The sequence below is a fragment of the Tenrec ecaudatus genome, chromosome 9, assembly GCF_050624435.1.
Source record: "Tenrec ecaudatus isolate mTenEca1 chromosome 9, mTenEca1.hap1, whole genome shotgun sequence".
Lineage (NCBI taxonomy): Eukaryota > Metazoa > Chordata > Mammalia > Afrosoricida > Tenrecidae > Tenrec > Tenrec ecaudatus.
Genome location: NC_134538.1, coordinates 49589358 through 49614344, shown reverse-complemented (window position 1 = coordinate 49614344; position 24987 = coordinate 49589358). Strand labels below are relative to the sequence as shown.

Genomic DNA, 24987 nt, shown 5'->3' with positions numbered 1-24987 from the left:
CCCCCTTTTGGCTAGTGGTCAAGTGCTTAACCATTTGTGCTATTCAACCACCTAAATCCCAAACACCCTGCCATCAAGTTGATTCCCATTCACAGTGGTCCTATAGGGCAGCTTCTCCGTGCTCTTTGGCTTTTCTGAGACTGTCAATGTGCACGGGAGCAGACAGCCTCATCTTTCTCTCACAGAACAGCTGGTGGATTTGAACCTCTGACCTGGTAGTTAGCAGTCCAGTGCTTACCCCCACTGGGCTGCCAGGGCTCCTTAGCTGCCCAAATGGTATCTCTGAGATTGGAAGCAGCTACATATCTTTGAGAAATTGATGAAAGGTATCCACATAGCTTTCCTGCCCCCCACCAAATGGACAGGCGTGCAACATACACTATTCACCTAGAGTTCTGAGAGTTGTGGGCCGACACCCATCATGGGTCCCAGGTTGAGTTTTAAAATCAGTGGCTTGAAAATGCAGCCCCCAAAGACCCAAGTCAAAGCCAGGCCAGGCTGAAAGAGCCGCTTCTATTAAGGGAAGAATGTGTGAGTTGGGAGGGAGGTTCCTCCGCAGTTGTAACCTTGACAAAAGGAGCCCCCGAGGCACAGGCTGGTCAATGCCGCCCTCAAGCAGACCACGGACCACGGGGCGGAGGTGGGGACCGAGGCTAGGCCTGTGGATTTTGAGATCCCCGCTTCCTTGACCTGGTTTGGCCTAGCTGAAGAACAAACCTACTGAGTCCCAACAGATGGCATCGCCCAGACTCCGTATTCACTAGATTCTGATTAAAATTTGGCCTCTTGTGTCAACCTGCCCACAGGGACAGAGCGTGCTGGTCTCGCCCATGTGAACATTCCAACGTGCCTGGCAGCCGCGGTCCCCACTGCGAACGAATCGCTTGGCATTCTGTTTAACGCATCAGTCTCATGAACGGGGATGAGCTCACCCTTGAGAGACAGACCTGCTGTTGGTGTGCTGAAAACTCAGACTTCCAAGCCCAGAGGCTGAAGTCCAGAACACAAAGCTGCCAGCCGGCCCTTCTGGAAGCAGCAGGCTGGCCGCATGTCCTCCCCCTGGCAGCGGCCACACTTACCCTTTACAGGACACTGGATGGTCACGTTTGCTCGCAGGGCTGCCTCTATGATGCCTCCAACCACAGCTACCAGATGGGTGCGCTCTGGGCTGGTGACGTTTCTTTCAACAGACAGGATGGCAGGTGGCTCTTCAGTCAGAGAGAGCAGGAAAGTGTGTTAGGTGCAGCTCTTTCCTCTGGCGAGCCATGCTACATTTGGTTGGCACGGGGTGGTCACAAGCCTGCCATGATGTGCTTAACTAGTTGCACTTGGTAAACTTTCCTGAGTTCTCTGTGAGCAGGGGCAGAGGCCTGGTTCTCTCTGCCTTCCATACTGGACCCAACACAGGGCCATATATATAAATATATATATATATATATATATATATATATATATATATATATATATATATATATATATATATACACACACACACACACACACACAGCCTAGAGGTGTTCAGTAGATGGATGGCTGAGTGGATGGATGGGTGAAATAAAAGACAGCCCACAAAGGTCCATTACAAAAACATATGTAAATGATAATGATAAATTTATCTTCAATAATTTGAAAAAGAATGAATGCAGAAGTTTAGGAAGGCATGGAAGGGCAGAAATCATGCTTCTGCAGTGCAGCCTTGGGCACAATCAAGCAGGGTCAATATGTACCAAGGTTTAGTACCTGAAAATACTCCTCTATAAAAATTCAAGCAGACCCACCCCCTTGAGGACTCAGGTGCACCCGACCTAAGTCATGGTCCTTTCAGTTGGCTCATCCGCTTGTGAAAGTTGAACACTGAATAAAGAAGGTCAACGAAGAATTGGTGTCTTTGAACTGTGGTGCTGGAGAGGGATATTGGAAGCACCACAGACGTCTAAGAAGACAAACCAATCTGTCTGGGAAGATGTGTGGCCAGAGTGCCCCTTAGAGGCAAGGATATCCACACATCATCTTACATCCTTTGCACATGCTGTCAGAAGGGACCAGTCCCTAGAGAAGGACATGTGTCTTATAAAGTGGGGGGGGGGGGCAGCGAAAAAGAGGAAAGCCCTCAAGGAGAGGGATTGACAGACACCGTGGCAGCAGCACTGGGAACAACTGCAAGGATGGCTCAGGACTGGGTGGTGTTTCGTTGTGTCATGCTAAGGTCGCTGTGTCAGTACTGACTCAATGGCACCGCACAGCAGCAGCCCCTTGGGAAGCCACATATTAATTTGAAATGACACATTCCAGGGTTTCTAACGACTGGCAGGTATGTCTCAGGGAAGTGTATATTGGCATTGTATTGTACTGTTGGCTGATACCGAGTCAATTCTGACTCACAGCAACCGCACATGACAGACTGGAATTTCTGGCCTGTCATTGTCATCGAAGCGGGCCTTTCTCCCAAGGAGATGGTGGAGGAGTTCAAACGGTCAAGTTTCACCTAGCAGCAGAGTGCGGCACTGTGGTGCTCTGCCAACTTCTAAAGGACAATCATTGTTTGCCTTGGCTGGCAGAACTACAAACGTGTAATGTCCATAGTCTTGCCATTGTTTACTAAATCACATCACATGAATTCTTACTTCTTAAAAAGCAAGCTCTAGAGCAGCCATTTTTCAGAGCATGGTCCCTGGACCGTGGACGGAGAGACTATGTTCACAGTGCTAAGCCTTGCAGTGTGCCCCAAACCTACTGCGTGGCAAACTCCAGGGCTGCGCCCCTTGATGGGTGTTGTAAACAAGGTCTCCAGATGGCTGGGAGGCACGCTCAAGAGCAAGAACCGCCTCTCGAGATTCTATGGTGAAACCCACCACCCAACCCAACAAAAAGCAAAAACAAACGACCAACCCGTTACCTGCATAGAGCACGGAGGAGCTCTCCACATCTGACCCGAGAGGATTCTCCACGGAGCACCCGTAGATGCCTTGCTCTTTCCTCGTTGGGGCCCTTATCTGCATTCTCCCCGGCCCCGCCAGAATGATTCTGCAGGACACAGAGAAACAAGAGCATTCATGCGACACATTCCACTGCTTTGGGGCCATAAGGGTAAGAGAAGATGGAGCAAGTCTAGACCTGCTCTTGTCAGGCATCCTCTGTGAGCAGCAGATCGCTGTATGGACGGGCAGGGTGGATAGGTCTTTTCTCTAGCCATTCCAATTGCCACGGAGTCAATCCAACCACAGGGACCCTCCGTGTGGCCGAGCAGAGTTGTAGACATGCGCTCCGTGGGGTTTGCGATGGTTGATTGTTTTTCAGATGCAGATCGCCAGCCCTATCTTCCGAGAAACCTCTGGGTGAACACCAACCTTTAATAGCCGGGTCTCTCAGGGACCCTCCCTTGCCATCCACTCAAAGGAAGGTGAGCAATGGATGGAGCTTTCCATGTGAAGAGACTTTCCTGGGTGGACTCAGGGCTCCGCTATCCCCACTTTTTTTTAATGGGAACAAAGAAGTCTCCACGTTTGCTGGATGTGAAACCCTCGTTTCCGGCGGAGCTCCTTCCTAGCACATGGCAGGTGTGGATTTTTCAGTTAGGGTTTCCTCATTGGAAGTGAGTGAGCTTCGACTGCGGCTGCCTTGTGGCAAACTCCTGCCTCGCATTAACACTGTCTGAGCAAGTCACCGAGGCAACAACGCCTAGGTGACTGTTCATATTTTGAACAGACTAAGATTTCTGATCCGACTAGTAAAGGATGAATTGAGGCTAAACTGCATGAGTTCCATATGGTTTTCCGATGATTGATAATCACACACACACACACACGTATATAAATACCACATCCAGATTCTGACCTGGGAGTTGTTTCCCAACAGATGAAATAATTATTCAAAGAAGTAGAAAAAGTGCTCTTTTGTGTTTTTAAGACCAGTGTTATCTTAATTTCGCCATAAGATGAAGCTGCTTCTAGGTCACTGGCTCAGTGGTCGGGATACAAATTTTCCCTGCCAAGTCCCACATTATAGGTCTGAGTACACGGGCCGTGCTGACTCCACACACTGTCTGCTGCTTCCTGAGCTGAGCCACTTCTTCATTTCCTCTGGCTTCGCATGGCTCACCCAGTGTTCCCGCCAGAATGAGCATTCCACGATCTCTCATCGCCCCAAGCCTTTGCATCTGTTGTTCACGTTATTTAGGATGCCCTCCTGCTTCCTGACAAACTCCAGGTCAACCACGAGTCCTGGATCAAGTGTAATTTCCCCCAGAGCTCTCCCGAGAGCCCTCAGAACAATCTGCTACCTTCCGCTGGTCTCTCTCCATTCAGGTTCATGTACTTATTGTTGCAATATTTTCTTTCTTCTTACAGGATGGTGGTCTTTTGGAGGACAGGAACCAAGTCTTACAGCACCGTGGTCTTAGTATTTAGCACAGTGACTGCTGCATAGTAAGTTTTCAAAGAGCTTTAATGAGTGAGTGTATGAATGATTACACTAGACTAAAACAATGGCACAGAGTAAATGAACTAGGAGGATGCCAGCCCCCTCCTAACATATGCAGGAAGTAAACCAAAGTGCGGCGTTCCTGCGTAGGGCACATAATGTGCTCAACTGATAAACAAAAGGTTGGAGATTCAAGTCTCCCCCAGGGGCAGAAAGGTCTGGTGATATGCTCTGGAGAAATCAGCCACTAAAATCCTATGGAGCATAGGTCTACTTTGACAGTCATGGGGTTGCTATGAGTTGGAACTGACTCAACAGCAACCAGTTTGTTACACAAACACTGGCAAAGTGCAGAACAGCTGAAGTGCCCCAGCACAGAGAGCAACAGGAGGACAGCAAGCCTAGGGAGACATAATGCACTCTCAAATCTCTCCTGAAAAAGAAGAGTTGGTTAAAAATCACTGTGCACGCACACACACCCCATATACACCATAAAAACAAACACACACATACATACATACACACACACGCACAAACACACACATATACCAGGAAAGTGGAAATGTTTTATTTCTCTCATATTTATTTAATTTAGAAATTTTGTAGTAGTAATAGTAATAATGTTTTAGTCCTCAATTTATTAAGCCCATTGTATAATTAAATGCACAAACCAGTAGCTCTGTGGGAGAGACATGCAGCAGTCTGCTTCGGCAAAGCTTTACAGACTGGGGAACCCCATGGAGGCAGGGCTGTACGGTCCCATCAGGTCACCATGGGCCCGAGTGACTCCGTGCCATCAAGTTTGATTTGGTTTTGGAAACAGGGCTGGTGACACTGGGCTGTTAACGGAAAGGTTGGTGGTTTGAATCTACCTAACAGCTTCACCGGAGAAAACCCTAACAGTGTGCTTCTATGAAGAGTGTAACGTTCTACCATCGCTGGGATCCTCATGTGCAGACACCGGCTTCCAGTATCTGATAACCTGAGCAGAGGTCCTTGTTTGGCCTTCCACTTCTCAAGCTTCATTGCACTACTGTGTTCACAGATCCATGATAAAATAATCCAAAAGTTAGATGTGTTCTACCTTTCTTTTCAAAGAAATAATAACGCGCTGTAAAAGAATCAAATTTACCTAGCTTTTCTCTGATGTTTCAATACACAAAAATCACATTAAAAAAAGATTTCACTGTCTGACATGAAAGCTTTATTTTTTAATGTGACTTTTGTCAAAATAATAATAATTTATAAATGATCACGGGTTCATGAGGGAGGGGAGAGTATGGAGGGAGGGGGGAAATGAGGAGCTGATACCAAGGGCTTAAGTGGAGAGCAAATGTTTTGAAAATGATGAGGGTGACGGATGTATAAATGTATTTGATACAAGTGATGTATGTATGGATTGTGATGAGTTATATGAGTCCCAAATAAAATGATTTTAAAAAATAAAGCTTTAATTTTTAAAGCACCTTATGATCTGTAGAACAATTTCACACCTGCTGTTTTGTTCAGCATCCCTAGTAGCAGATGAGGTGCAGCTAAAGCTCTTAAATGCAAATAAAAATAAAGCAATGCAGCAAAATAGCATCCTTTGTGTACAAATAGCAAGATTTGGAGACGACAGAGAATACCAAAAATTGAATTGGTATGTATTCGTCTTTTGTTATTTTATGTAAAATTAATGAATGTGATGTTTGTACTGGCATAGATAGGAATCACAAGAAAACAACGCAGGAGTTAATCTTGTTCTCTATGTGTCTCAAAACTAGTGGATGATTTTGACCACAATTGAAGATTTTATGACATAAACTGTTTGCATGGCATGGAATTTTACTTCCGTTGGAAATTTTTCTACTCAGGCTACTGTTCCTGTGCTATTGAAACATCACTGATGGTGGTCAGAGGCTGTGGCCCCTCTTGACTGTGAGTTAGCTGTGTGATTCTGCTTCCCAATGATCCCACCAGCAAACTGTTAGCTCAAAGCCCAAAGGAGAATCCGATACAATGGTTTTGTGAGATGTCACCAATTCAGTCCAGACTCAGGGAAAAACACAAGGAAACGCAGGCGGGTCCTGCGTCCTCACATCTTTACCATGTTTGAGTCTCTACTGCAGCTTCTATGTCAATCCATTTGGTTATTCCTCCCTTTTACTGATCACGCCTATCTCCTTCCTTAGGGCCTCCTGATAACATGTCAGAAGTATGCGAGGGAGTCCCACCATCCTTGCTTCCAAGGAGCAATCGGGCTGTATTTACTCCAAGACAGATGGTTTGTTCTGGCAGCGCCTGGTACTTTTAGTATTCTTTGCTAACACCAAGTTCAAATGCATCAGCTCTTCTTAGGCAGCCTGGTCTTCCCTTTGTTCTGTTTCCACACCCGTATGATGTGATTAAACGCCCTGTGGCTTGGGTCCTTGCTCCTGGCCCTCTTCTGACTCCAGCTTGAATCTGTGGCAGCTTCATGATGATGGATTGCTGCAACCACTTTTAATTACCGTTGGCAAAATTTATAATATTAACGCAATTGTTTGATCATCCCTGCATGCTGTGGTACCCTCTTTCTCTGGAATGGGTACAGACAGAGATCGCTTTCCATTGGGTGGCCTGGTGTCTTCCAGAGTTCTTGGCAAAGATGAGCGAGCACTTCTTGTATTGCGTTCATTTCTTGACAGACACCTCAATTGGTATGTGTTATCCCTGGAGCCTTGTCCTCCATTAACACCTTCAGTGCAGCCGTTTCCCTTAGTACCATTGGTTCTGGGTCATATACTACCTCGTGACATCACTGAGCGTCAATCAAGTGTTTTGGGTACGGTAACTGTGAATTCTTTCCTGGACAGTTCCTTCCAACCATTCAATATCTTGCCCATAGAATCTCTCAACACTGCACTCTGAGCTTTACACATTTCCCCGTTCCTCAAAGAACTAAGAGAAATGCTGGCAGTTGTTTTTCTTTTGGGGTTTCTAACTCCAAGCCTCTGTACATTTCATTATAACACGAAGTGAAAAAAAATACTGCTAAGGTTCCAATTCCTACACAGAGGAGCTTGTTCCAAACAAAATGTGTTTAAGCATGTCTGTGTGATCAGTGGACGGCTGCGGACAAATTCTCTCGGTAGTACACCTGTCTTCATCTTGTTAAGGTGCCTAAGACGGGCCCAATCAAAACAGTGGCATCTAATCTTATCTACTGAGCCAGTTAAATTCAAGACAGGGAGGTCAGCTCAGACGTTTCCGGTGGCCTGGTTTGGGGTTTCCAGAGGGGCAAACTTTATGGATTTTCTGGAAGGACACAGAGCAATCCCAGATGCTTATAAAGAAAATTTAAGACAATTAAAAACTGCTTAGGTGGGAGAAAAATCCAAGAAACTTGCACCAAGGGATTATTTTTCCCATCACAACCATCCACCTGTTCATTCTTGGAGAGAGGACTGGCCTAGGAGACTTTTGTCGGGAGACTGTCCTCCTTCCTCTCCGCTGTCCTGATCTGGCCTCTTCGATCTGTGTTCCCCAAGCTCAAGGAACCTTTAAAACACGCAGCATTCGAGTGCCCGGAGGATGTGCAAACTGCAGTTTTGGTGCCGTCTAAGTCTAAGAACGCAGCCTTCTTTGGGGAAGGTTCGACAGACTGAAACACCACCTTCAGAACTGTGCAGGCCTCAATGGACAGTGAAGGTTTCTGGGATGTTTTTCTTGCAGCCATACTTTTTGATTTACCCTCATGCTTTCCTTTGCTTTGTAGAGTTTGAAACCTTGTATTCATTTCTTTCGCATCATCATCCTCCCCCCTCTATTCACTTTATCCACTCTATGACCAAGAGCTGGTTTCAGAGCCTCTTCAATGTACACTTGGATCTTTCATTTTGTTCCTGTCTTTTGAGGACCCTTTGCTTTCTTCAAACAGCGCTGGTGGTGTGGTGCCCGCTGCGCTCGGCCGCTAACCCGAAGACCAGCAGTTTGACTTCACCAGTGGCTCTATGGGACACAGATGAGCCTTCAGCTTCCGTAGAGATTTACACTCTTGGAAACGTGAAGGGTACATTTCTACTCGGCCCTGTGAGGTCACTCTGACTGACAACCAGCTTGATGGAGGTGGGTGGATTATTTTTCGTTCTTCACGTATGTGGTCCTGGATGTCATCTGCAGGCATTCGCTTTCATGTGGCCAACGCTGTTCTTAGGATGGTCTCTAAATTCAGGTGGGATTGTGGACTTGGTTTCACTATCTCCAGCTTCCACTAGACCTGGTCTATAAGCAACTGACGCTCTGTTCTGGAATCAGCCCTGACCTTGTTCTGATGGATCATATTGATTTCTTCGTCGTCTCTTTCTCATTGTCTCTTGCTCCCTGGGTTATCTCATCCAGTGAGGTCCTGTGTAGAGTTTCCATTTAGGTGGTTGAGGAAAGACAGGTCTCTGGTCGTGTAAAATGCCAGCATGCACTCGAGTCATTTCTACCACCAAGGTCATATTTCTCAACTCCTAGTACTCCTTTCCCAACTTTCACATTCCAGTCACGAGAAATTATCAATGCAACTGGATCAATTGCAAACTGCAGAAGTTGGTGAAAACCCTCGCTTTGTTTCTTCATCTTTGGCCTTGGTAGTTGGCGTCTAAATGTGAATCATATTTGCAGTACCTGGTCGTCCCTGTAGGCAGATGAATACTAGCCTATCACTGTGCATTAGGATACATCTTGAAATGTTCTTTTTGATGATGAATATGATCACATTTTACCTGAAGATCTAAGAAAACTCTGTAAGTTCTGATGTGAAGTGTATACACAATATAGTGTCACTACAAATAGACATTCTGTTTTCTTTTTTTTTCTTTCACATTCTGTTTTCAATGGCATTTTCTGATTTTATTTCTGAATGCTACGTGTTCTGCAAAGGGAAAAATCGGCACACACTTGAATTTAGTCTTGTTGTGTCCTGCCTTGTACCAGACCAATATGATAAGTCCAATCATGTGATAGTTTCATTTAGAAAATACCAAAATATATGTAATAAACATTTACCAATATTTTAGTTTCCTTCCTAAAGAAGCATCCTGTGGGAAACCTAGTCTGAATAAATGGAATTTGAAAATATTTTCAAGAAAACTGGAACAGTCATTCATAAGAAGGCCCGCCAATCTTAAAACCATTTCTCATTTTACTTACTTTGCTGAGGGTTGTAACAATGCTCCATCCTTGGTCCATGTGTATGTGACCTCACTGGGGGTGGCAAGGTCACACAGAATATTGATGACGGCAGTCCTTTTTGTAATGAATACTGTATTGCCAATCCTTGACTGTATTGTTTTGTTAAATGAAATTTCTGGGGGTTGGCTCTGCCTCTTAAGAACGGGCACCTTTGGCCGAAATGTCAGCTTGCCATAGTCCTTCGCATTTGAGTTTGGGGGCGCACTCCCTATTTTCCCCCTCAGCTGAGCTGCGGGAGGCACCTCTTCCTGGATGCCACTCCGTGGCACATGTGTGGGTTGTGCCTTCGCTAACTCGGCCACCAGCTGGTAGATCACTTGAGATGCAAGGTCATCGCTGATCTCGCCCGTTTCCATGAGCTGACTCATGTTTTTGATCAGTTCTTCAAACTGGGCGGTATCCATGCTATATGCCCCCTGTTTAACGGCGGCTTCAAACTGCTTATTCTTCAATTCCCAGGAGTTGGTGGGTCCTGCAGAGCGGCTGCAGTGGCCCAAGAGAGCTCTCAAGATAGGCTGGCTATTAATCTGGCCATCATCTAGATACAGGTCATTTTTGCTATTCCACATTTGCCGCATTTTATGCCAGGTGCCTCCCAAGCTATTGTCTTGGCGGTGTTCCAGCCCCGGATACACTCTCCGGTGCTCTCTGAGGACCGGGGGTGCGATGAGTCGGTTGTCAGTGCCAATCAGTTTGAGAACAACGGCCTCCTGCGCAGCCCCTGCAATGCACCGGTACACGCCGATGTCGGGGGCTGCAAGACTGTGGATTTTGAGCGAGCCTGATTTGGTGATGCCGAGGCGTTTGGAGTTCTGCAGGCAGTGGCCATTCTTCTCCCACTGGATCATAGACTTGGGGAATCGTCTCACTGGGCATTTAATAATCACAGAAGTGTTGGGCAGCAGATAGGCTCTGCTGCCGATGGTCAGGTTAATGCGCTTCTCTTCCCGAGTCTGAATGTAGACTCTCTGCACACTGAGGATCTGAGGACCTTGCGCAACTAGTTTAGTTTTCGTTGCTGGTTTCATTTCTGCGGGGGCGGGGGGGAGATAGAGGAGAGAAAGAAACACACACTTCAATAATAAACCTTTTCAATATTCCTAGAGCAGACAACAAACAGATTTCACTTCCTCTTTTAGAACATTAGAGAATTAAAACATTGACAACAGTTATCTGTGCATCCCCAGACGCCTAACCACTGTCCCTGAGTTGATTATAACAGAGTTAAAGTGCCCCAGCGGGTCTTCCAGGCTGCAAATCTGTGTAAAAACAGTCTTGTCTTTTCCCTGCAGAGCACTGGAGGTTCCAGCCATCGACTCAAGGGAAGTGGTTACGTTGAATGACTTACGCTTTCAGCTTAACCAGTCCACCATCAGGGATGCTCATCCGGGTATGGCCACAGATTAGATTAAATCTCATAACCACCTAGCACTTTAGCAGCAAAAAGTAGGACTTTGGGTGGGTTTCCGGGTGTATGTGAACTATTTTCTGAAGCCCTGGTTTGGGAGGGCATGGAGTTGACTAACCCAATGAAATAGAAATCCCACTGCCATCAAGTCGATTACAGGACAAGGACGGTAAGCTTCAATTAGTTCGAAGGACCTAAGAAGCGCTGGGGCCTAATTCGAGAAAAAAGTCAGAAGGATTTTCAAGCACACAAACCTGCTTGAATCAGGGACAAAGCATTCAAGGTGCCCAAGCCTCAGTGTCCTCACTTTCAAAATGTAGGTAAGGTTAGTCCTTACATCTGAGGAAGGCAGACATTGGATTAGATTGTTTATATAAAGTGCTCAGTACTGGTCCTATAACATGCTGGCAAATGAGAGGGCTTCATCAAGTTTAATGAAAAATGGGATGCATCTTCCCACTGACTTTTTAAAGCCCCCCCCCAATCAGTGTGACCACTGGCTATGAGACAGAGACGGGTCTAGATAGCAAGCCAAATGAAATCTGTGTGGGAATTGGCCATGGATCCGGGCCCAAGCAGATACCCTTCACATACCCTCCTTCCAAGAGAAGTGGCTCTCTCCCACATTCACTTGTGAGAAGGTGTCAATGTGTTCTGGGGTGATCCTGAGGTAGGAGGCTGTGCCTGGTGTCTCTTTGATAAGGTATTGAGGTCACTGGCAGGTTGTGGATGGTGGGCTGTAGGGCCCAGGAATACCACGGAGTGATAACAGTGACTGGACTCACATGAAAGGCTTGTTGGATTCTGAAGGTCCTGAGATTGGAGGCATTACCTGGAAGGACCCTTGTCAGGAGGAGGTCTGGCAGTTCCTGGCACAGGGACCCAAGCAGCCATTGAGTTGAGTCAGTGTGCTTTCACGAATCATTGGGAAGATATTTCAATATTTTAACAACTAGTACGAACATTGGATATGAGCAGGTTTAATATCAACCCTGACCATTGGTATCATACTGTGGTTCTCTAACTTTGGTATCTATTAGAATCACCTGTTACTTCTTTTTTTTTTTTTTACTTTCGACAATTTCTACTTGTATAATCCGGTGACATGATTATATTCAAGTTGTGCACCTGTTATCAATCACTAGCATTTTCTGAATGAGTCCACTGCCATTAATATAAACCAGTGCTCCCAAAAGTGGTTGATAGCATCCTCTAGAGGCTGCTGGAATTATCCAGGGGCTGCAAAAGCAGATGCCTACACGCTATCCTGGATTATGGCTAGAGTACAAAAGCTTTTCATTGCCAGGGAGCATTGAGTGATATATATCACTTTTTCTAAGAAGAGCCCAGTAGGCTAAGAAAGTTTGGGAATCTAACTCAGTGCCCTTAAGCACAGACTCCCTCCTCCCTTTCCTCCCAATAATAATCTTTGGTTTCTATAGTTCACATAAAGGAGATCAAGTAGCATCTGTCCTTTTGTGACTGATGTATGTCCCTCAATGTGACAGTTAGGCTTTCTGTCAACTTGAGCGGACCAACGTTCTTCCATGACATGATCTAACATAATGAAGTCAACTCCGTGATGGAATTTTTTGTGAAGCAGCCAAGCGCCACATCTGGGCACAGTCTTGATGCAATTGGGGGGGGGTGGTTCATTTGGGGTAGGATCTACTCTTCGTAGCGACTCAAAGTGCGCAGAAGCTAGTTCACGTCTACTGCCCATGTGGAGCCTGCACCCGGTTCCTGGACGTGCTGCTCCCAGGAGCCATCAACAGCCTTCCGTTCTTACAGTCATTCGGCCGATCTCTACTTCATTCACCTCGGCACCCACCAGTCTGTGGTCTTTCTGCTTCATCTTTCCCCTTTCTGTTGATCATCCCCGGCAGCTACAGAGCCTTCAGCTTACATCTGACCTATGGGGCTTGAACTGGACTGGGTTCTACAACGTCATGAGCAACTTCTTGCTGTACGCATCTTTCAGTATTTATACACATACAAGGGTCACTGGTTTTGCTTCTCTCCAGGACCCCGCCCAATATACCAAGCATAACACTTCAAGGTTAGTCCATGTTGCTGCATGCATCAGGACCTCGTTTCTCCTGATGGCTAATTAGCATTCCATTGTGTGCACATATGACATTTTGTCATCCACGCTTCTGTTGATGGACATTTTGGTTATTTATACATCCTAGCTATTGTATAATGAACACTGGTGCTCAGGTCTCTGTGTTAATTCCTGCTCTCATGCTTCCTGGGTATTATATTCCGAAGACTGGGATTGCCCAGTCACGAAAGCAGCAGTCGAGAAATCAAATGACGCACTGCATCGGGCAAATCTGCTACCAAGGACCTCATTAGAGTGCTAAAGAGAAAAGATGTTATTTTGAGGACTAGTGTGTGCCTGATCCACGCAGTGATATGTTCAATTATGTCATATGCAAGTGAAAGCTGGGCGATTAAGAAGGAAGATTAAAGACAAATGGATGCCTTTGAAGTTGGTGAGGAGTATGAAGAGGACCACGGATGTACAGAAGAGCACACACACCTGTCTTAGGAGAGGTGCCGCAAGAAGGTTCCTTAGAACTGAGCATGGTGAGATTTTGCATCCTATCCTTTGAAAAGAACATCATCCTTGGTAGAGGATCAGGAGAAAAGTAAGAAGATTTGATGCGATGGATGGACACAGTGGATGACAGGCTCAAATATAATGTCAGTTGTGACAAATGGAACAAGGTACCATATTCTTAGATAGGCAGATTCAATATGGTGTTACCAAAATTACTTTACAAATTCAATGCAATTCCGATCCAAATTTTTCAAAGAAGTGGAAAAACTAATTGGCAACTTTATAAGAAACCTAGGTAAATAAAACGCTGTTTAAAAATAAAATCAAAATAGGAGACCTTTCACTCCTAGACCTTAAAACCAACTACATAGCCATGGTAATCAAAACAGCCTGATACTGGTACAATGATAGATATGAAGACGAATGAATTAGAATTGCGAACCCATAAATACAACCATGTCCTATAGACACCTAAGTTTCAATAAATAACTAAAGCCCATTAATTTGGACAAGGAATTGCCTTTTAAACAAATGGTGCTGGACAAAAATGGGTCTTTATCTGCAAAAGAATGAAAGAAGATCCATACCTCACGCCATGTACAAAAACCAACTTAAGATGGATCGAAGACCTAACTATAAGTCACACAATCATTAAGACCATCAATAAGAAAAAACCAGGGACAAAGGTAAGGACTCTGCTGCAAGGCATGAACAATACTGAACATAATGAAAACTCTCCACAGCTTGTTCATCCATTCCTCTACAGTTAAGATTTTGGATGAACAACTCAGGAAGACAAACTAAATAACTTGGGTCTACTGAAAACATGACATTCAAAGAGTTCATCAAAAGAGTCAACAGAACCCACAGATTAGGAAAAATATTCAGTAACAATACATCAGATGAAGGCTTAAACTCCAAAATCTAAGGAAACTATAATATTTTAGCAAGAAACATATAAGTAATCCAATTTTTTCTTAAATGGGCACAAGACATGATTAGACAATTTACCAAAAACAACATCCAGGCCCAACAACCTGAAGAAGTGTTCATGATTTTATTAGTAATAAAAGAAATACAAATTAAACCAACAAGGAGTTAACACCTAGCACCGTGACTTTTGACAAAATTAAATAAAATGGGAAATAATAAATCCTGGAGGGGATGTGGGGAGTTAGGAAGGCTTTTACATTGCTGGTAGGGCTGTAGATTTGTACAACCATGATGGAAATCAGTGTGGCACTTCCTTAAACAAATGCAAATACAAGTACCTTATGGCCAAGCAATCTCTCTGCAGGCTTTATATCTTGAAGAAATCACGACTACAGCACGAAAGGATCTATGTGCACCCGTGTTTACTGCAGCAATTTCCACAACAGCTAACACGTAGGAACAATAAAAAATCTTCACTATAGAGGAATGCATGAAGAAGCTCTGATAGATTCAGACTATGGAAACTGATGCATCAATTAAAAAAAAACGAGTCGTCAATACCACAAGAGGTAGACAAAACTAGAGAATATCATGCTTGGAAAAGCCAGTCAACCTTCCAAAGGTAAATATTTAAGATTACCATTGTTATAAGGAAGCACAAATAGAAGAAACATGGCTTATACACAGGTCGACAAGGCTCTGAGGACCGTGAGGACAGGGCCAGAAAAGAGGAAAGGAGAAGGATGGGTTGAGGAGACTTTACAAAGAAAAGAAAGAGTTTAACAGAATGTTATTGGTGGTTTCATTTTTTGAGATGGGCTACGTACTGTGTGTGTGTGTGTGTGTGTGTGTGTGTGTGTATATATAGCATGTTTCTTTAAAAAAATCCCTCCAGATTCCTTCTACCTCAAACCTAAGTAGTGGTTTGAGTGGCTTAAAAAAAAAGGAGGAAAAATCAAATTGAAATAGCTTTCAGTCTTTAGTGGCAAACAAGTTAGTCTCCAACAAATAAATAAAAAACTGTGACAAAAGCATAGAATTGACCAGTGCTCTGTCCTACTTTTCACACAGTGCCCATGAGTTAGCGCAGACTGTACAGTATCTAGCAACTACGGGGTAGTTTTGTGACGAGCAACCGAACTATCCGCCACAGTAGCTAAACCATTATCCTTTCCCACCATCGATGGTAGAGGGTCCCAGTTTCTCCACATTCTGCCCAATACCGAGTGTTTTCTGTCTTTTATTTATTTTTTCACATTGCCATTCAAATGGCGATGGTATTTCATTGTGCTTTTGATTACCATGGCTAATATTTTGATCCACCATCAATACTCGTGGAAGCAACAGTCAAAAGATCAAACAACGCACTGCGTTGGGGGAAATCTGCTGTGCAAGATCTCTCAGAAGTTTCAAAAGCAAGAATATCACTTTGAAGACTAAGATGCACCTGCCTCAAGTCAGCTTTGGTGGAGGCTCTTGTCCAAGTGGTGGGTGAGCCACATTCGCGCACAGCTGCTCCTTCTGGTCACATGCCCATCTGTTGAAAGGCAGGCACTGTGACCCCAGCTGGCTCCCTTCCCAGCCCTGCTTGGGCAATTGCCCACACTGGAATCTGGAGTCGTTTAGGGAGCAGGTGTGCTTGGGGACTTAGCTGGGGTCTTTGCCAGAGGTGAAAACACATGGACGCTGCCAACCTGCCAGGCTCCACAGCTTGAGCCAATTCCTCTCTTGGGACTCCTGTGAGCTCCTTTGGGACAGTGCCTGGAACATGGCATCATCCCTGCTTGTAGGCAAGAAACTGGTCTGATTTGGGGTGACTCCTTCTTCCTGCATCTGCAGAAGCCCACAGAATTCACCACTGGTCAAGGCTGATGAGGAAGGAGCTTCTTCCATTCAATAGAGTGGCCGGGAAACTGCAGCACCCTTCCAGAGTTGATGCTGAGCGACACCAGGGTACCAACCCACCTCTTCATTCCTCCACTGTCAGAAATGCCACATGCTTGATTTTCTACAAAGTCAACAGCTTTCTTCCTTAAGTTCTCTTTCTGGGCCCAGTTAAGGCCAGGTCTTGGTGCCCTGGGTTGTTTACAAGCCACTGGCTCTACTTGTTCTCCGACTGCTTACTCCCTGCCTTTATTCCAGCCAAACTTATGCCATGACTCGGAGTGTTGGTGGCATGCCAGGTTCCTGACCCAGCCATCTGGGCGGGATATTTATACTTGGTCTCGCCAGCATTTGACTGCTGCCACTCCCTCGTGGGCTTTGGCTGTGACATGGTCTTTAAGCCTTCATATTGCAAAGCTGGAACCCGGGCCCTTTCAGAATCCCGCATTGAATCTGGCTGCCTGGCTGGAGCTTCCGCTATGGCTCCCACTAAGCGGAATAGCAGACAAGCTCATCTGAAGCTGTATCAGGAACCTAGACTTCTCTTCTGGATTATCTTCAGGCGTGCCCAAGGGTAGTAGGAACAGTGTAGCTAAGAGGGGACTTCACAGGATGCTGTGAGTCTCCAAAACCCCCACTGCCATCCAGTCAATTCCGACTCATAGTAACCCTACAGGATAGTGTAAACCTGCCCCCTACAGGATAGTGTAAACCTGCCCCTGTGACTTTCTCAGACTCTAGCTGTTTACGGGAGTGGAAAGCCCTGTCTTTCCCCTGAGGACTGGGTGGTGGTTTCAAACTCCTGACTCTGAGGATTGTAGCCCTCTGCTACATAACCACCTCTACTACATAACCACTACGACACAAATATGATTCCATCATGCGGGTAGGGATTGTTAAAAGGACGGTGAAGGGCCCCGGGTCTTAGATAACTGCAATGTTAGCAGGAAAGAAGGGATTCCCAGGACACACTTCTGTTGTGCTGTTCAACCAAACGCAGGCTGTCTTCTGTTCCCAGACCTCCATTAAAAGCTTCCTGGGCAGGCCACCAATGGCCTTAGAATGGACAAACCTCACTGCTTCCCTTCCCACCAACTCGTCTGTCATTTTGTCATACTAGGATGGCTGTGTGCTGCTGTGATGCAGGACATTATGTCACTGGGATTTCAAATCCCAGCAGGGTCACCCAAAGTGAACAGGTTTCAGCAGAGCTTCCAGACTAAAAGCAGAGTATGAAGAAGGAACAGGCTGTCCACCGCAGAGGAATTAGTCACTGGACACATTATTGATAGCAGTGAAATATTGTCAGATACTGAAAACCTTATGAATAGTGACCAAAAGATGAGTCCCCCCAAGTCCCCCAGGTTAGAAGGTGCTCAAAACACGACTGAGGAAGGGCTGTGTGATAGGTAGGATTATTGTGCCAAACTGGGCAATAAACCCATGTGAGGTTAATAAGGTTGCAGTTTACTTGAAGGGCAAAGAGATAAATGGCTGGGTGAGCCTCGCCTTTCTGTCTCTTGCTCTCTGATGATCAAACCTTAGCTAGTTCTTTGTCTCAACTTGTGAGAACTACACTACCTGTGGGACACCCAACCCATGGACTGTAGTTTGAGGTTCCTTCGAGACCTGCTTCACCACACTGCTGGTGTTTACATCACTTGAGCTGGGGACTGTCGGACCCTGTCATCTGACTGACTGTTGGTGACTTGCCCTGTTATTTGTTGCCTGTGGCCAGACTGCCTGTATTGCTCTACAGAAGACTCAGCTGTTCTGCTTTCTGAACTTGCTCCTAGCAGCCCTCATGAGTTGAAGAACTGTCAGTGTATTGACTGTCTCATGGAAGTAAGTTGAACTGTGCCATTTGTACTGCTCTGTGGACTCATTAGCTATTTATTTCCTATGTTGTATCTATCTATTTATCTATCTATCTATCTATCTATCTATCTATCTATCTATCTATCTATCTATCTATCTATCTCAGTGGTTCTCAACCTTCCTAATGCCATGACCCTTTAATATAGTTCCTCATGTTGTGGTGATTCCCCCTAATCATAAAATTATTTTTGTTGCTACTTCATAACTGTAATTTTGCTACTGTTATGAATGGGGTGACCCCTGTGAAAGGCTTGTTTGATCCCCAAAGGGGTGGTGACCCACAGGTTGAGAACTGCTGATCTATATAAAATCGTAAGTGTCCTTGTTTTGTTTCTCTAGAGAAGCCTGTCTAACGCAGGCTGCCTTCTCAAAGTAGAGTAGACCAAAATGATGTGGGTGGATTTAAGCCTCTGAGATTTTTATTTGCTGATGTGAAAGGACTCAATGTGACTAATGTGAAAGGAAACAGCTACAAACATCTACTAATAATTGGAATCTGAAGTGTAAAATGTATGAATCTAGGTAAATTGGAAATTATCATAAGTGAAATGGAATATATGAAGATCAATACTCAAGGTGTTAGTCAGCTTAAATGGACCAGTAGTGGCCAATTTGAATGAGAAAATCATATGGTTCACTGTACCAGGAATGACAGATTCAAGAGGAATGGCATCACATTCATCATCAAAAAGGACATGTGAAAATCTATCTTGAAGTACAATGATCTTGGGAGTATAATATCTGTCCACATAATCCAACTGGCATACAAATTTATGTACCAACTACTAAAGCTAGTGATGCAGAAATGGAATAATTTTATCAACATCTTCAGTCTGAAATTGATCAAATATGCAATCAAGATGAATTGATAATCTTTAGTGAATAAAATGCAAAAGCTGGAAACACCGAGGAAGGAATAGTAGTTGGAGGCCGTGGAGATGGAAACAATTCTAGAGATTGCATGAGAGCATTTTGCAAGACCAACTTCTACATTGCAAATATTTTTTTTCCAACAACACAAAAGGCAACTATACATGTGGACTTCTTCAGATAGAATACAGAGAAGTCAAATTGACTACATCTGTGGGAAGAAGTTTCTGGGGAAGAGCTCATCTAAAATGAGGTCAGGGGCTAACTGTGGAAGAAACCATCAATTGCTTATATGTTAGTTCAGCATGAAGCTAAAGGAAATTAAAACAAGTCCACAAGAGCAAAAATAAAACTGAGCAAATATCATAGAGGCTGGATTATATGAAGAGGAATGGCATCAGGTTTGGAGGAAGGTTTATAAGGAATTACAATACACAGATGACACAACCTTGCTTATTGACAGAGAGGTGAGTGGACTTGAAGCACTTCTGGTGAAGACCAAGAATTGCAACCTTCAAATATGGACTACAACTCAATGTAACGAAAACCCAAATCCTCACAGCTGGTCAAATAAGTAACATCATGATAAATGGAGAAAAGACTGAAGTTGTCAAGAATTTTGTCTTGCTTGGATCCACATCAATGCTCACGGAAGCAGCAGTCAAGAGAGCAAACAATTCATTCATTATATTGGGCAAATTTGTTGCACAAGACCTCTTTAAAATATTGAAAAGCAAGGATGCTATTTGATGGCTCAGGTGTGTCTGACCCAGGCCATGGTATTCTCAATCGCCGCATATGCATACAAAACCTGGAATAAGGAAGATGAGAGATGAGTAAATGCATTTGCATTATGGTGCCGGCAAAGAATATTTAAAGTATCACATACTGTCCAAAGAGCAAATCTGTTTTAGACCAAGTACAGCCAGAATGCTCCTTAGAAGCAAGGATGGCAAGACTTGGTCTCAGGCACTTTGGACGTATTATCAGGGGAGATTAGTCTCTGGAAAAGGACATTGTGCTTAGCAAAGTAGAGAGGCAGTAAAAGACAAGAGGAAGTTTGGAGACAAGATGGATTGACATGGGCTGTAACAATGGATTAAACATAAGAACAAGTTTAAGGAGGGTGCAGGACCAGGTGGTATTTTGGTCGGTTGTACACAGGGTGGCTAGGTATTGGAATGGACTCGATTGCACCTAGTGTCAACAATGGCATGGCTTTCCTTCAGCATTCTCGCTTGGCCACTCTACGGCATATGTCATCCTTAACCAACAGCTTCATGGAGATATCTCTCCTCAAGGTTTTTCAGCCTCCCCTTCCTTCCCTACCATTCTACTCATTTCTGGTTCCATTGATCGCTTCTCGCTCACTGACTATTCATCTCTTCTGTGTTCCTATCTGGAAAGCACCAGCCTTTTCTCTTCTTGCTCGACATCAACTTCCACTAAATTTATTAAGTCACAAACTTGAGAATTCTAGATTCACCCCTCTCTAGTGGTACACTGGCTCTGCCTCTCAACAACCCACAGACAGTGAGATGACAGCAATAATTCAAAGCTCTGCATTCAGTGACGTCACACGGATAGCTGGAAACTGGCCACCATGGGGGTATTTACACCATGAAAATTGGCAGACACCACAAATGGAAGCTCTCCACTCTCCATCTAGAGTTGGTTGTTAAATGTGTATTATAAGCATGACACCATCCCTGTCCTTTAGCCTTCTATTCTAGTCAGGCATCAATTACTTAATATGTACATCAGATGTCTTGTTTGAATGAATCCTCAATGCTTCCACCTGATGCCCTGTCACCATGATATTTCCATATGCCCTAAACTAGTCTCCTTCACTACAGTTTCCTATTTACCCAATAAATTCTATTAGCTTTGAGTGAGTAAATCATCTAAAATGAAGTTAGGACCCAGATATTTACTTCGTGGATACAATCAGGACTCCTCAGTACAGAGTTCAATATCCTCTGCAGACAACTCTTTAAACTTTCTCTTTGGCCAAACTCCATCTTGAACCTATGTATTAGTCTTGTGAAGTTGTTTACGGTTCACCCAAATGCACCACTCCATTTCACATCGGCATCTTTGATCTATTAAGATCTTTATTCCTGAACCCCCGTTTCCTTCCCTGTGTGAGCCCGTTGAGTAAATATTCATCCATCACAATACTGCTCCAGGATCTTCTGTTTTAGCAAAGCCTTCCTGATCTCTCCTTACCCAGTGGCTTCTTGCATATTCTGATGGCAACTAAGGGACTTTATTGTTTTTAGTTGTTTTATATATCTCTCTCTATATATTTTCCCCTCCCCATTGGATTGCTAGCTCTTAAAAAAGCAGAGAATATATATTATTTTGTTTTACAGGTTCTAAAAAACAGTAGCACTTGGTGAATGGTTGCTAAATGGATTAGTAAAGAAATGACTATGTAAAGAGATGGTCCAGCATTGAGAATAATAAATGCCAGGCAGGAAGATTATTTCCGTGTCCTTAGGGCACAGCACAATGCCCAACACATAATAGATTCTTACTGTGTGTTGAATGATACATGAATGAATGGTTGAGAAATGGGAAAAATAACATATATGCCCTTGGATGCTCCAAAAGTTGTCATGAAGTCCAAAAAGAGTGATGGGGAGTTATCCCTGAAGGACTACATCAATATCAGAAAGAGATAAGTGTTATGGAAACAGCCAGAAACTGAGAAATCTGGAGAAAGAATAAGAGCATGCCAAGTCCCAAGTCTCCTGTAAGGTCCCAGTGAGCATATAAGACTGGGAGAACTAGAGAAGTCAACAGGGATGGTACAAAGAGGGAGATCAAGGGTCGAAGGGAGGAGAGAGGACTTGATAAACCTTAGAGATGTTCATTTTTTCTGACATTTGGATGACACAGTCATATTGCGAGTCTCCCCTCTTTTTGCCAGTCCAACCTCAGTACTTTAAGGGAAAAAATATAAAAATTTTTATTTACCAAAACCTGAGTAGCTTGATACAGAACAACCATAACTCAAAAGAAAATCTAAAATCACAGACTGCATTTCTTTTTTTAAATAAAATTTTATTTGAGAACAGTTTTAAATCTGCAGAAAAATTGTGAAGCTCATTCCCACATATGCTACATCCAGTCTCTCCCATCTTTTTTTATATCAAGCATGAAATTTCTTATTATGCTTTCTTTTCATCAGATACTTGATTAGAAATCAAGATAGGCAGACTTTGAATAGTAGTTTCACTTTGATCTAAGACTGATGTGTTTGAAAAATATGTCTATGCTAACAATTTATTCTAATGTAGATGGAAAAACAATCCTATCTATTTTTTATACCTAGGCCTAGTTCCATAGTGGGCTATGCATTGGATTGCTAACCATAAGGTCAGTGTTTCAAGCCAACCAGTTTCTCCATGGGAGAAAGATGAGGCTGTCTGCTCCTGTGAAGATTAAATGTCTCTGAGGCCCACAGGGGCAGTTCTCCTCTACACTACAGGGTTGTTATGAGTCAAACTGACTGTATGAAGATGGATTTGGGGTTTTCTACATGACATGATACCCAACAACACAAGTTCGTTAGTACTCATTATTCTATTGTAAAACTATAACAGAGCTTGGAAGTGGTGATGATGTTAAAGATACCCTCTTTTTTTTTTTTTTGGCAACCTTACTATGGGACTGGGTTACCTTAAAGTACTTTAGAGGTATTAACTCATGATTCTTTAAACAAGCCTATTGTTTTGGAGATCTACTTTCTAGTCTCATTTTACAAATGAGAAAACTGAGACTCTCAGAGATTAGGTAACTTCCCCAATGTCACATAATGAATTCCTGGAAGACCTGGGGTTTGAACTCAGGTGAGTTAACATTAAAGACCGTGCCCTTAACAATGTCCTATTCCCTTTCAGAGATTAAGAGCGACCGAGGAAGCTTATTGGGAGATGTGGGGTTAGTGTTAATCCTTCAATAATAAGAACTTCAGTCACTAGATAGGGCCGAGGTAAGACTGCCAGCAAGAGTTGTAAAACCCTGGGGTGGGAGGCTGCTGGGAATGTCTGGGGAGCAAGCAGGCAGCATCATTTGTCTGTACGGTGCAAGTGCACTGATGGCCTCTAGGGGAGCTAAAGCACCGTTTCACCTGCCCTCAGTCCCACCAAAGCCAAATCATCAACTGAAGAGTTGAAGAAAATTCTGCCTTCAGGCCTGGGTCAAGAAAAGACATAAATAGCTGGTGACATAAATGGTTATGTGAAATATTACGGTATGCCAGCTGAAAGGAGTGTTTTATGTTTGTTTTCCTTTTCTGCTTTCTATTTTTCTTTTTTTCCGATAAATCTTTTTGTTGGAAGGTAATACAGGTAGCATATCATTCCACAGTTCAGTCAGATCGAGCAGTATTGTACAATTCCCAGCACTATCAGTTTCAAAACATTCTCTTTATTCTTGAACTTCATATTCTCTCCTCTTTAATCCCCACCCTCCCCCACTGAAACCCCCACCCCAGGAATCTTTATTCTACTTTCTGTCTCTGTAAGTTCATCAATCCTGGGTTTTATATAACAACAAACAGAAAAAAAAAACCACAGCAAAAATTCAAGAGGGCTACCCCCAATGTCCAAATACCATTTGGAGACATTACAGAGATGTGTAGAACAGTGAGGCTAAGGAAGCAGGGTGTCGATGAAAGAGCAGGATGCTATTTCTGTATGCTAAATTATGAGGAAGGAACTCTGATATAGTTAAAGTGTATTGTGCCAACCTGGCCGATAAACACATGTGGGGTTAATTGAAGGGCAGAGAGATACATGACTCGGTGAGCCTCTCCTTTCAAGTTCTCGGCTCTCTTGCTTTCTGATGGTCAGACCAGGGTGCAGCTGCCTTAGCTAGTTCCCTGCTTTTGCTTGCAAGGCTGACTTCCTGGAAGACATCTCTGAGGAGAAGCCACGTGGACCTACGCCCATGCAGCCCTGGGTGCTGGAGCAGCTGTGTGGAGATCGCTGCCAGCGCTGAGATGCTTACATGTTCACTGACTTGGCTTTCCTCCTGCAGTTGGTGTTATACTGTGTGTTTTGTGAGATGGAGGAGGACTTTGTGGATTGGTGTCAGATATATGGGTTAATGTTGGATGTGTGGGCTTGGGCAGCACTGGTTTGGGATGATTTCTTGATGTGCACTTAACCTTTACATAAAACTCTCTCTTATACATGAGTTTCTGTGGATGGTTCTCTAAAGTCCCCAGACTAACACAAACGTTAAGGGGAAACTGGGAGAAATTTGGGGCCGTCTACTCCTCTAAACAGGAACAGTCTCACACAGCCCCCGAGACAGCTCGGTTCTGCCCTATAGGGTCGCCCGGAGTCGGAATTGACTTGATAGGAGCGAGAGTGAGAGCGATGAAGTCTGGAGGGGATGAGGTGGGAAGCTGAGCCATCAGAAGGTTGGAAAGGTCATCGTATCACAGATGTTGGTTGTCTTCGATGTGAGCAGTGTTGAAGGAGAGAACGGATGCGGTGGAAGCGAGTCCTGAAGAAAAGCACAGGGTGCCTTGTGGATCTGTCCATTCACAGTGTGATGAGGGTAGTAAGGGCTCAGTGTGTCAGAACAGTGAGGTTATGGTGCAGAAGCAGCAGGGGTAGGGAGGCTGGCAGAATTCCAAGCTTGTCATTTGGCCCTGTGATAGAGTAGTGGGAAGAAGAGGTGCTATCTGAGAGCGCAGAAGGGGAAGCCAAGTTTCAACCAGCAAGGGCCATTGATCAAAACTGATGGCTACCGCTGAAGTGGAGGCCCCGGCTCAGGGCGACCTGGCAGTGAGCATGCACATTCCCAT

The 24987-nt window shown here is 44.3% G+C and overlaps 1 protein-coding gene across 5 annotated transcripts in view; it reads right to left on the bottom strand.

Moving 5' to 3' along the window:
* Positions 1-24987, bottom strand: part of ADAMTSL3 (ADAMTS like 3) — a 398206-nt gene that overhangs the window by 49344 nt on the left and 323875 nt on the right. For all 5 annotated transcript variants that reach the window (XM_075558058.1, XM_075558055.1, XM_075558056.1 and 2 more), the window contains exons 21-23: positions 9580-10651; positions 2897-3024; positions 1080-1208 (exon numbers count right to left, since the gene is read on the bottom strand). In XM_075558058.1, coding sequence (XP_075414173.1) covers positions 1080-1208; positions 2897-3024; positions 9580-10651 — 1329 coding nt within the window. The remainder of the gene's footprint in view (positions 1-1079; positions 1209-2896; positions 3025-9579; positions 10652-24987) is intronic.